The 13,747-nt window shown below is 39.0% G+C and overlaps 2 protein-coding genes across 5 annotated transcripts in view; one reads left to right on the top strand and one right to left on the bottom strand.

Annotated features, from left to right (window-relative positions):
• slc30a5 (solute carrier family 30 member 5) overlaps positions 1-4,592 on the top strand; it is a 29,017-nt gene extending 24,425 nt beyond the window's left edge. Inside the window, exons 15-16 of the mRNA XM_062031583.1 lie at positions 2,798-2,926; positions 4,352-4,592. Of these exons, the coding sequence (XP_061887567.1) occupies positions 2,798-2,926; positions 4,352-4,522 (300 nt within the window). The 3' untranslated portion in view covers positions 4,523-4,592. The remainder of the gene's footprint in view (positions 1-2,797; positions 2,927-4,351) is intronic.
• Positions 4,593-5,005: 413 nt separating this feature from the next.
• LOC133638707 (MAM domain-containing protein 2-like) overlaps positions 5,006-13,747 on the bottom strand; it is a 40,975-nt gene continuing 32,233 nt past the window's right edge. For 3 of the 4 annotated variants that reach the window (XM_062031578.1, XM_062031579.1, XM_062031577.1), the window contains 2 exons: positions 11,416-11,500; positions 5,006-5,279 (listed from right to left, as the gene is read on the bottom strand). In XM_062031578.1, coding sequence (XP_061887562.1) covers positions 5,233-5,279; positions 11,416-11,500 — 132 coding nt within the window. In that variant the 3' untranslated portion in view covers positions 5,006-5,232. The remainder of the gene's footprint in view (positions 5,280-11,415; positions 11,501-13,747) is intronic. The other variant, XM_062031580.1, reaches the window with a different exon arrangement.

Consider the following 13,747-nt stretch of genomic DNA (forward strand, 5'->3'; position numbering starts at 1 on the left):
GAGAAAAAACTAAAATACAACAAAAACCACCCCAGGGCGAAAGCCCACGTTGTGGTCAGGGACAACGCACGCAGTATGGCAAAAACTACGGTGGAGTTTGGTGTGGCTTGTCTGCCCTGCATGGCGCACACTTTGCAGCTTGCAGTGAACGGAGGTGCCCTGTCTCAACGCAGCATTTCAGAAGCTCTGACTGACTGCTAGGCCACTTCAAGCACTCACCACTAGCTTGCAGCACATTTGTGTTACTCATACAAATACGTTAGAGCAGGGTGGATTGAGCCCGCTTTATAATTTCCTGTTATACAGTATGCCAGGCAGTCTTGCACTAAAGGAGGACTATGCTATTGTTTACTTTATTACTCTAGTATGCTCTGGACTGAAGCTGTGTGCCTTCATTGTTTTTGTAGCAGTTGTTTTGAGGCATGTTTAAAACATTTTTAAATAATGCACTTTGTGAAAGTCAAAGTATAGTATTTCCCATAGTTGTAGTGGGTATCAGGATTATCTCAGGGAGAGCATGTCCCAAATTCCAAGCTGCTGTTTTGAGGCATGTTAAAAAAAATAATGCACTTTGTGACTTCAATAATAAATATGTTGGCACTTTTATCCATAACTTGAGTTGAAGTTGTTCTCTTATTTTGGAAAACCTTGTTACATTGTTTAATGCATCCAGTGGGGCATCACAACAAAATTAGGCATAATAATGTGTTAATTCCACGACTGTATATATCGGTATCGGTTGATATCGGAATCTGTAATTAAGAGTTGGACAATATCGGATATCGGCAAAAAAGCCATTATCGGACATCTCTACTACAGATTATACTGTAGTAGAGATGGGCTGCTGACTGAGAGACGCATCTGCTCTGTACCTCCCCTACGTCCGTGTTTTACCGGATATGTACCGCTCCGTACAGCGGCGTTTTAAAAAGTCATTAGTTTTACTTTTTGAAACTGATACCGATAATTTCCGATATTACATTTTAAAAGGCCTACTGAAACCCACTACTACCGACCACGCAGTCTGATAGTTTATATATCAATGATGAAATCTTAACATTGCAACACATGTTACGTCACGCTACTTCCGGTAGGGGCAAGGGTTTTTTTTTTATCAGAGACCAAAAGTTGCGAACTTTATCGACGTTGTTCTATACTAAATCCTTTCAGCAAAAATATGGCAATATCGCAAAATGATCAAGTATGACACATAGAATGGATCTGCTATCCCCGTTTGAATAAAAAAAATTCATTTCAGTAGGCCTTTAAACGTGCTGAACTTCATATAAAGTCTGCCGTTCTTAAAGGCCTACTGAAACCCACTACTACTGACCATGCAGTCTGATAGTTTGTATATCAATGATGAAATCTTAACATTGCAACACATGCCAATACGGCCGGGTTAGCTTACTAAAGTGCAATTTTAAATTTCGCGCGAAATATCCTGCTGAAAACGTCTCGGTATGATGACGCCTGCGCGTGACGTCACGGATTGTAGAGGACATTTTGGGACAGCATGGTGGCCAGCTATTAAGTCGTCTGTTTTCATCGCAAATTCCACAGTATTCTGGACATCTGTGTTGGTGAATCTTTTGCAATTTGTTCAATGAACAATGGAGACAGCAAAGAAGAAAGCTGTAGGTGGGAAGTGGTGTATTGCGGCAGGTGTTGTGCCAGATAACGCACCCCCGCCGTAGAATGCACCCCCTGACTGTTGTGCCGGATAACACAGCCGGTGTTTCATTGTTTACATTCCCGAAAGATGACAGTCAAGCTTTGCCATTGGCCTGTGGATAACTGGGACAACAGAGACTCTTACCAGGAGGACTTTGAGTTGGATACGCAGACGCGGTATCGTGAGTACGCAGCTGCGGCTTCCAAACATTTGATCGCTTGCCCATACGTGCATGTCACGTACATAACTTTGGGGACTTTGGGGAAACATATGTGCTGTATGAACTTTGGGGAGGTGAACGGTACTTTGGGCTGTGGGATTGAGTGTGTTGTGCAGGTGTTTGAGTTGTATTGGCGGGTTATATGGACGGGAGGGGGGAGGTGTTTGTTATGCGGGATTAATTTGTGGCATATTAAATATAAGCCTGGTTGTGTTGTGGCTAATAGAGTATATGTCTTGTGTTTATTTACTGTTTTAGTCATTCCCAGCTGAATATCAGGTCCCACCCGCCTCTCACAGCATCTTCTCTATCTGAATCGCTCCCACTGCCCTTTAGTCCTTCACTCACACTTTCCTCATACACAAATCTTTCATCCTCGCTCATATTAATGGGGAAATCGTCGCTTTCTCGGTCCGAATTGCTCTCGCTGCTGGTGGCCATGATTGTAAACAATGTGAGGAGCTCCACAACCTGTGACGTCACGCACATATCGTCTGCTACTTCCGGTACAGGCAAGGCTTTTTTATCAGCGACCAAAAGTTGCGAACTTTATTGTCGATGTTCTCTACTAAATCCTTTCAGCAAAAATATGGCAATATCGCGAAATGATCAAGTATGACACATAGAATGGACCTGCTATCCCCGTTTAAATAAGAAAATCGCATTTCAGTAGGCCTTTATATTCAATGTTTTCTTTTTTCTAGTATTGATAAATCGCCTTTTAAATCGATCAATACCTATCTTACGGAAGACCACCTTGCCAAGCACAGATCTATATAATTGAAATCTAGTAATGTAAATCGATATATCGATCAGTCGTTGCACCCCTACTGGACTCCGTTGGAACTTGTGACTAGCGTATACGAGACTCCTTCACCTCATTCACTCTGTTGCTTTTCCAGATTGAGAAGATTGAAGGTGTTTTGTCCTATCGAGACCCTCATTTCTGGAGACATTCAGCCAGCGTGGTGGCAGGAACGATCCACCTGCAGGTCATGTCAGATGTGGTGGAGCAGCGCATCATTCAGCAGGTGAATACCTTCTCACATGCTGTATACAATACATGGGAGAAAAAAATACATTTTATTCATCATTCAAAGCAGCAATACAATGAGAACTAATTTAGTAAAACTCCAATGTTTTATTGTTTGTTGCTTTTATTGATACACTTTGACAAACTTCATTTTACACTTTTATGTGTGACTGAGAGTTAACGCACCTTCAAATCTCAGTCATACGTCATTAAAAGGAAGAGTAGCCGTTTTTTATGTTACATATAAAGTACCCGTAGAGTGGAAAAACAAGTTGACTTTATATGCTTACCGTATTTTTCGGACTATAAGTCGCAGTTTTTTTCATAGTTTGGCCGGGGGTGCGACTTATACTCAGGAGCGACTTATGTGTGAAATTATTAACACATTAGCGTAAAATATCAAATAATATTATTTAGCTCATTCACGTAAGAGACTAGACGTATAAGATTTCATGGGATTTAGCGATTAGGAGTGACAGATTGTTTGGTAAACGTATAGCATGTTCTATATGTTATAGTTATTTGAATGACTCTTACCATAATATGTTACGTTAACATACCAGGCACGTTCTCAGTTGGTTATTTATGCCTCATATAACGTACACTTATTCAGCCTGTTGTTCACTATTCTTTATTTATTTTAAATTGCCTTTCAAATGTCTATTCTTGGTGTTGGGTTTTATCAAATAAATTTCCCCCAAAAATGCGACTTATACTCCAGTGCGACTTATATATGTTTTTTTCATTCTTTATTATGCATTTTCGGCCGGTGCGACTTATACTCCGGAGCGACTTATACTCCGAAAAATACGGTAATTGTGTTTCATTGTATCCATCAAACCATATCCAATTGTATTTACAATCCACAAAGTATGTGAAAATAATTCAGTCGGCCATTGAGAAAACTCCGCTCCAAATACCTTGGCCTCTCTTTTCAAGAAGTGTTCAATAAACTACAAATGTTTCCTGGGTGCCAAAGATCGGAGGTCAGTGTGACTTTCCTTGGTTTCATGAATCACTGGATCAGTGCCGGTGAGTTCATGCAAGTGTGTCCAACCCATGGACGTAAAAAAGACATTTGATTGCCTTTCATGCTGCGTTTTGTTTGGTTTTTCAAAGTTTGAACGCTCACTTTGCTGGTCTTGGGGGGGATCTTGTCTCTGCTATTTGATTGGTTGATGTGATCTTGATAACTTCATCAAGCTTTGAACGTCACCTATTCTTCGGGTGGTTAGCACCTTTGAATCTGAGACCAGAGTTCTTGGAAATGATGGTTGTTCCCTCTGAGATGGAGGTGCAGATTCTACCTCACTTGGGTTGTGTTCATGATGTCATGCTGAATTGTGGCAAAAAGTGAGCTGAACTTGAAGGCAAACCTCTCAATTTATCCATATATTGACTTTCATTCCTATTCCTCTTGCAGGTGACGGCCATTTTGAAAGACGCCGGGGTGAATAACTTGTCGGTGCAGTTGGAGAAGGAAGCATACTTCCAGCACATGTCTGGGCTGAGCACCGGATTCCAGGACGTTCTAGCTCTGACGCAACAGATGGAGTCTATGAAGTATTTAAATGATGGAACGTGTATCATGTGACCTCTGTCCGTGCAACCAATTGAAATGTTTTTCCAAAGAAATGTATTTGAATAAATCTGTTTATATTCCTTCTTATCTGTTTTCTGTAATGTGTGTAGGTTTTTTTTCACATTTTTAATACTTTTAATATTTTCAGTGATCCTACTACTTACAATCTACAACTACGCGGACTTCCCGGACCACAGCGCGTCTCGACCCGGCTTCACAACCTCACGGGCGGACAGAGACACACTCCTGAGCGGTAAGAAAAAAGGCGGTGGGATTGCCATCTTGGTGAACAAGAGGTAGTGTAATCCTGGACATATTACTCTAAAGTAGTGTGTATGTATGTCGGACATCGAACTTCTGGCTGTTGGAATTCGACCATAGGCAACAGACCAAACACCCCGGTGGCCTCGTTCTCATTTCGGGTGACTTTAATCATGCTACTTTTTTTTTTACATTATCCCTTGTGGATCATTAAAATTTGTCCAAGTCTATGAAACAGTGAAAACACACCAGTGTGAAAACAGTGGCTTTAATGAAGCATTAATCTAATGCACATACTTGTGAGGATAAACAGAGTTTTTGTTTTAGCACAGAGAAAAGTACAAAGGTGCTTTATAAAAAGACATAAAACTGATCATGTGGTCGAGTGGGCAGTCAAAATGTCTTTGGAGTCCAAAAGAAAAAGAAAAAAAAAAAGAGTTCACACTCAATTATGTTTTCTTCTACTCGATCTCGTTGAACGTTCCCACAGGAGTTTTCGTCTCTGCAGCTGTGATGGAAACAAAACAGACGCTGCAGCAGATTTGACTTCCTGAACACTTTTTTTTTTTTTTAGCTCCCTAAGATTCTTACACCATGTTAGCAAATATTACACATGACTACAATTGTTACACACTTACCTCAGCCTACAAAGTATAGAACCTAAGCAAGGGATGTTCCGGGTCGGTATTGATATTGGCTATCAGTACGATCAGGGGCGCCGAAAAGGGGGGGTAAAGGAGACGGATTCTAGGGGCCCATGATGGAGGGGGGCCCAGAGAGGCCCCTAATGATGATGAAATTATAATGTTGTCGCTGTGTTGGGGGCCCTGTAAAGATTATTTTCATGGGGCCCAAAATCCCTAGCAGCGCCCCTGAGTACGATATCAGCAACAAAAAAAAGTATCGGATGATATCGGCTGCATCTAACGTCTCGGATACAAGCTGTCCTGCAGCGTTTTTACTTGCGCAAAGCTTGACAGCCAGTTAACATCTAAGGCAGGCCTGGGCAATTATTTTGACTTGAGGGGCCAAATTTTGATTAAAAAAATGTGTCTGGGGGCCAGTATATCTATTTTTAGGAACACTAATACAAAACCGATTGAATGCTAAAAACGTTATGACAGACCGCCTTAAAAACGGAATGGAATTTTTCATTTTTTACTGAATGGGATTTACAATATTAACTATGAACGATAAAACACTGAATGTTGACAACATATGAACGTCACACCCCTTCTCGATCGACATTTTACAATCAAGCGGAACGCAACAAAAATGCAACAAACACAGCAAAATATGAACGCGAAGGGTAAAAAAAAAACCTACCTACAATCTGATATATCACTAAGCTTCAGAACTTTGTTGTAAAAATCTCCTTCCGCGTCTGTCCCTGACACCCGCATTTCAGGCTGGCTGCTCTGGAAACACTCTGTGGAAACACTCCCCACCCACACTGCTTGGTGCCTCGTCTGAGCTGCTGTGACGTAGATTACCATAGTAACTAGTATATCATGCAAAAGCGCAGATTCCAACCATTGAAATACTTTGTATAGTTCAAGACTTATGGTCATTAGAAAACTAGAAAACATCACTGCACATCATAATGGCCGCTACAGTTTCCATCTTAAAGGTCTAAAAAAATGTTTTGGGAATGTCCGGCCAGATTGAAAAGCTTAACGGGCCGCAATTTGCCCAGATCTGATCTAAGGCTACGTTTGAAATGCAGGGTCGGAAGTGGCTGTTCACATTGCAAAAAAAAGAAGTGATTTCTAATGTGAATGCAATCTGACCCGCATGCGGACATGACGTCGCACGCACTGCAGTGTTTACGGAAGTAAACATGGCTTCAACTTTAGTCGATTTAAGTACTGCCGCATTTGTGGCAATTTAAAGAATTTTGTGCATTCAAAGTCAATATTTTCTGAACCAAATGATTGCACATAAAAGATTAGGAAGAAAGAGGACAAGTATTTGGGCTCTGGCAGGTTTGAAGAGCAGTCAGAGACAGGAGTGGTGGAACTTTCATGTGAGTTCCTGAAACATTTTATTTTCACCTGTTTTCTGCTACATTGTCAACTATTTATTTTGTAACCGTCTATTTTGGGGATTCAATTATGGCATTTATTGCTTTTTGATGACATTCCGGTCGGATGAATGCAACTTCAGCGCGGGAGCTTTCACATTGAGGACGCACCGCATATATATCAGCTTTATTTCCACGTACGAAAGAGTCCTGGGTCGAATATGAACAATTCCTAATTGCACTGTTTACACTGGCGTGAAAATACCTGATACATGTCGCATGTGGGCAAAAAAGTCAGAATTGACCTGCAGTGTGAAGGAGGCCAAAATGTCCTCCAATAAGCACACAAGGTTGGTCTTGTATTTTAGTCCGAAGGTAACCATGCCAGGAGATAGCAGCTACACAACAGCTAAGCACACAAGCTAGACATATGCAATAAGCGTCCTAAATTAAACAATATTACAGTCTAAAACAGTACTTTTATCAAATACTTATTACACATAGGCAGGATCATATCTACATGTCCGCATCATTCAATTTACTGCACCATGAGCTGAGTTAAATTCATGATTGTGACCACTAGGTGTCGCCAAAAGCAAATTAACACTTCAATGTCATAAAGTTAGTGTTTTTCATACCTACCATTGTTTCCTGTTTGACTAATATCACACAATCAGACATTTTCTAACATTCCACAACAGTACATAAATTATGCACTATGATTTTTGCGGACATCGTATCGGATTAATATGGATATCAGCCAACACACATGTCTCCAATATCGGTATCGTATCGGAACTGAAAATATTGTATCGGGACACCTCTATCCACATCGTCACACCATCATATCTTTCCGACCTGCACCATGTTGCCCCCTCTCCCGTTCTCTAAGATTCTCAATGTCAGTCCATCCTACTTTCCCCTGATCTCGTCTGTCCACCATGTGGTCCAGAGCCCAGCCCCTCATATTTGGAACCGAGGACATAATTTGGGGAGACTAAGTACAAGTAAGTATACAACCTGTTCGGAACTTACCACCTCCCGATCTTTGCAATATGGCCTCATGTTCCCTCTTCAAATCAATTAAGACTCAAAAACACTGCTTATTCACTTTCATTTTAGCTATCTGTTGTTTTTTGTTTCTTTTCCAACATTTTTATTGGTCCCAATTTTTGGTACTTAGAGAGGCGCCTTAATAATAATACTTCTATTATTACTAAATCAAAAATGTGTTTTTAATTCCTAATAGGGTTGTACGGTATACCGGTACTAGTATAGTATCGCGGTACTAATTAATCAAAAACGGTACTGTACTCTGTTTGAAAAGTACCGGTTCCCGGTCGTGACATTGCTGGTTTTACGAGCAGAGAAGTGTAAATAGAAAATGTTAAAACAGAATAACCAAATATTAACAGTAAATGAAAAAGTAGATTAATAATCAATTTTACAGCTTGTCCTTTATAATTTTGACAAAATAGAAGGAGAAATCACACAATATGTTACTGCATATGTCATGAGACAAATTGGGAGCCTTTGTTTGTTTACTTACTACTAAAAGACAAGTTGTCTGGTATGTTCACTATTTTATTGAAGGACAAAATTGTTCTTCGATTGCAATAAGAAACATATGTTTAATGTACCCTAAGATTTTTTGTTAAAATAAAGCCAATAATGCCATTTTTTTGTGGTCTCCTTTATTTAGAAAAGTATCAAAATACATTTTGGTACCAGTACCAAAATATTGGTATCGAGACAACTCTAATTCCTAATAATGAAAATAAAATGTAATGACCAAAACATAAACTAACCCACCAATGTCCTCTGCAGTGGACATTTGTGGCTTTATTTATTTGTCAGAGTTACTTACACATGTTGAAAAAGGACGTTGCTTCTCAGGAGCATAATGCATGGAACCTGCTTATGTTGGTCTCTTTATGTCGACAACTCGGTCCTGCTTAACGTGTTGTTATTGTTATTATTACTAAAAAGTGTTGGTCGACCATTTGTGTCTGTATGCCAGCATTAGCTAGTTATGTCTCAGTTATGCTGGCTTATGTTTACATTATTCAGTCAACATAAATGGATTCTACTGTACAATACAATAAATATTGTACCCAAAGGTCAATAAATTATTATTTTAGCCTTCACACTACCTGCCCTGCAGCACACCAACGGAGTCCTGCATGGGTGTAGTTTTACAGATCAAGAAAAGACATCTCATCTACTTTTTTATGACAAAGTTGTAATTTATTCCTAAAATATCAATTTTGTGGGAGAATGTTTAACTTGCATAATTCAAATACAATTATAATTGCTGCAGTAGAAGGAAGAATCAACATCACAAGTGTCAGTAAAAACATTTATCGTTTTTTTCTAATGTATTTTTCATCATTTTAACTCCAACCTTCCTTTTAAATAGAGTTTGTGATTTTTAAAAATGTCTGATTTACCTGCCGACAAGTTGCAAGTTAGTTCTGCGGTTAAAAGGGAATTGCACTTTTTTTGGAATTTTGCCTATCGCTCACAATCCTTATGAAAGACATGACAAAGCATTGTTTTGTTTTAATGCATTCTAAATATTAAATAAACGTAAATAAAAGTCAAATAGAAGCTCCACTATTCCGCCCATAAAATCCGATAAATAACCATTTAAAAAGCGCCAACAATACTCCATTTACATTTTGTAACGTAAATATTAGCACACTTCCGTGTTTACATCATCGAGTGGTCTGCTGCTTCCTTGCTTCCCTGTAAGTTTATTGTCGATCATAAATCATGCCTCTCGCCTGAAAAGTAGATACTGAGTTAGTACACTTTGACAGCCAATTTAGAACCTGGAACTGGTGAGAACAACACAAAAAGACGCTTGGTTCCACCTTCCTTTTCTTCGCGAGGATTATGAGTCATTCTTAATCTAAATGGGAATATATGAACATCCCAGCAGTCGGCATCCTAATGACAGCAGACCTTGTACAGTAAGTGATGTTTTATCATGTTTGTTGGCTCTCATAAAGTCTGCAGTGAGTAATAATCAGTGATGAAGAAAAAAAAGCCAAAGTTGTGATGCGTTTTTTAAATTAATGTGCCGTGTATGCTTAAAATGATCAAAATATGTAAATATGACATGTTATTGTAAATGTGCCCGTTACTACATTACATATATACTTACATCATGTACACTGCAAAAACTGAAATCTAAGTAAGATTAAATATCTCAAATAAGGGCGATATTTGCTTATTTTCTGTCTGATAAGATAATTCTTCTCACTAAGCAGATTTTGTTAGTGTTTTACTTGTTTTAAGTGTTTTGGTCCTAAATGATCTCAGTAAGATATTACAGCTTGTTGCTGAGATTTTATGACCTATATTGAGTAAAACATGCTTGAAACTAGAATATCAACTGATGCAAAGCTGTGTCATCAACACTCACAAGTATAAAACTACTATTTTAAAGTACCGGAAATAATTTCTTACTTCAAGCATGGGAAAAAAAATCATGACTTTGACACAATTGTGTCTCATATTAAAACAGATGACAGCCAAATGGACTTTGCTGTTTTATTTTCAATGAAACAATAGAAAATACGTACTCATATAGTAGTAAAGTTGTTATTAGTGAGAATATACCGTAATTTCCGGACTATAAGCCGCACCTGACTATAAGCCGCACCAGCTAAATTTAGGGGAAAATACAGATTGCTCCATATATAAGCCGCACCCGACTATAAGCCGCAGGGTTTTGATGTGTAATTACCGTAGTATATAGGGGTTCCTGCTACCACGGAGGGGATTGTCGGGACAGAGATGACTTTGGGAACGCAAAGCGTCCCATTTATTAACAATAAATCTTTCAATCATTCAATCAAACTTTCACATCTTTGACATGGCGAACAGCATTCGTGCAGAGTACAAATAATACAACGGTGCAAAGTAATACAAAGTGCTCGCCTGTACGTTATCAAAATAACCAGCCTACCGGTATATGAAAAGTCAGTCTTTAATCGTTGTGTCATCGTCTTCCTCCTGCGTACTAAAACCACCGAAATCCTCTTCGTCGGTGTCTGAGAAGAACAGGCCGTAAATAAGCCGCACCCTTGTATAAGCCGCAGGGACCGGAACGAGGGGAAAAAGTAGCGGCTTATAGTCCGGAAATTACGGTACTTATTTTAAGGTATTTTGGGGTTCATTGAAGTTAGCTAATTTTACTTGTTTTGGAAAGTCTTGACGAGCCAAATTTTCTTGTTCTATTGGCAGATAATTTTGCTTAGTTCAAATAAAATACCCCTAATTTTTATATATTTTTTTTCTTGTTTTTGAACACTGACTTTTTGCAGTGTACATAAAACCTCAATGGAGGTGTTTGGATGTTTTTTAGGCAGCTCTATAGGCAGAATTGAATGGCTCCCATAGGCTCCATTGTAATCGGACTTTTGATCAAATGTATTTAATATTTAGAATGCATTAAAAAAATATACATCCATTGTCATGTCTTTCATGATTGTGAACAATAGGCAACATTCCAAAAAAAAGTGCAGTTCCCCTTTTTAGATGAATGATCACATGACCATCAGTCATTGCTCCCCAGTTTGAAATAAATTGTTTTTTGAAACAGGAAGTTCACCTGAACAGGGTCCACTTTCCAAGATGATGTCATCGATGGCGATGTCACTTCTGACCGATGAACCTCTGGTGGCTTCAAGCACAATCTGGAACAACACAAATAAAAAGTAATCACAGGGCTGCCAAGTTTCAGAAAATGACAAGAGTGAGACTTAAGTGGCATGATGCGTTTAAAAAAAAAGTTGGCTTTTTTTTTACATCGATTTAGCCTGTTTTAACATAGATTTATACCATAAGACTGATGTTCTCAACTCCACAGGGTCTTCCTGCACTGTGGCCTGAAAATGAAAATCATCTCCACTGTTTTCTCTGCGGGCTCTTCTGTCTCATCTTCTGTATTTGTGGTCTCAATTTGTATCACTTCGACAACTCTGTCCTCATCTATCTTCATCTTCCAATGTTGCCAACTCCTCAGTAAGGTAAGTAGCTATTGGCTGTCATAAAAGTTGCTAGAAGTCGCTTGATGACATCATTGGCTCATTTGCATAATTGATTACAATAGACGCTGTAGAAGACAGAAATTATGTAGTGGGAGACATAAAATGTGATTAACAACTGCAAATTATGATTAGACTTGTAAATTAATTTTCTTCTGACAATTCTTAGTTTAGTTGTATTTTTTGCTGTGTTCTACATTGTTAAATGGTATCAAATTTGATCAAAAGACTGAAGGCTTATGATATTCACGAACTAACCATGGCTCGTTAACATGAACGATAGTTTTTTTTTTTTTTTTAAGCGAGACAGTGATGAAACATTTACATCTCAACCAAGGCAGAAAGGCGGCAGCTTTGCACAGAGTTTAAGGAATGACTAAATCAGGCTAGAATTAAGGTTTTAGAATGGCCTTCCCAAAGTCCTGACTTAAACGTGTGGACAATGCTGAAGAAACAAGTCCATGTCAGAAAACCAACACATTTAGCTGAACTGCACCAATTTTGTCAAGAGGAGTGGTCAAAAATTCAACCAGAAGCTTGTGGATGGCTACCAAAAGCGCCTTATTGCAGTGAAACTTGCCAAAGGACATGTAACCAAATATTAACATTGCTGTATGTATACTTTTGACCCAGCAGATTTGGTCACATTTTCAGTAGACCCATAATAAATTCATAAAAGAACCAAACTTCATGAATGTTTGTTGTGACCAACAAGTATGTGCTCCAATCACTCTATCACAAAAAATAAGAGTTGTAGAAATTATTGGAAACTCAAGACATCCATGACATTACAAGTGTATGTAAACTTTTGACCAGGACTGTAGGTTAAATAGAAGGGTTGATAGTATATATCCTTGTCTTACACCGCTAATAAGAGTTGTAAAAAGATACTAAATTTAGCGAGAAAGCCACCAAGTGTGTGCGTAAAAGAAAGAGACGCCAAGACCCGCCTTGGGTTGCTTCTGATTGGTTTACATTTTGTGGTGCCTTCCGTGGTTGGCTAGATTTAGGTACAATAATTTATTAATTGGTTCTTTCTGTCAATCAATCAATACAATATGTCACGCGGAAACAAGTTTATTATAAAATAATATATAGTAGTGAATGGGAGTAGTGAATGGGGAAATATAAGCGTGAGAAATGTCAAATGTGGCGTGTGGAGCCTCACTCAAAGCCTGAGGCCCTGATTTAATCCTTCGATTTTAGTTAATTTGATCCAGTTTGAACATGAAAATGAGAATGTAGAAGCAAACAGACTTCATGAATGTCTTAAAAGCGTCAGTGATGTTTGTTGAAAACATACAGAATAGAAAGTTCTTATTATTATCGATAAATGCTTTAAAATGTAATATCGGAAATTATCGGTATCGGTTTGAAAAAGTACAATTTATGACTTTTTAAAACGCCGCTGTGCGGAGTGGTACACGGACGTAGGGAGAAATACAGAGCAGTTGCGTCTCCCAGTCAGCCGCCCCTCCCCCATCCCCTCTCCCACACACAACACATGAGTTGCAGCACGACTGCAGCATGAGAAGTTTACTGGCGACGCTTGATGACCTCATCAAACCGCCGCGAGCGGATCATAACAACAACAAGAGTGTGTTGTTGCCGGTGCTGTAGCCTGGCTAACAAGCCAGCTCGCTCGGTGACTGACTAACGACATGGTTTGGGATTATTTTAAAGTGTGTCTGACGGATAAAAAACTGGCAATTTGCAATGACTGCAAAAAGTTGGTTATGCGAGGGGGAACCAAGACATCTTCCTTTAATACGAGCAATTTGATCTCCCATCTCTTCAAGAATCATAAGGAGATATACGATGAATACAAGCGGAAGATGGATGAAAATCAAACAGCAAAAAAAAGTAGTACCACACAGTTGTCGCTTAAAGACTCCA

This window comes from Entelurus aequoreus, linkage group LG21 (assembly GCF_033978785.1).
Source record: "Entelurus aequoreus isolate RoL-2023_Sb linkage group LG21, RoL_Eaeq_v1.1, whole genome shotgun sequence".
Taxonomy (NCBI): domain Eukaryota; kingdom Metazoa; phylum Chordata; class Actinopteri; order Syngnathiformes; family Syngnathidae; genus Entelurus; species Entelurus aequoreus.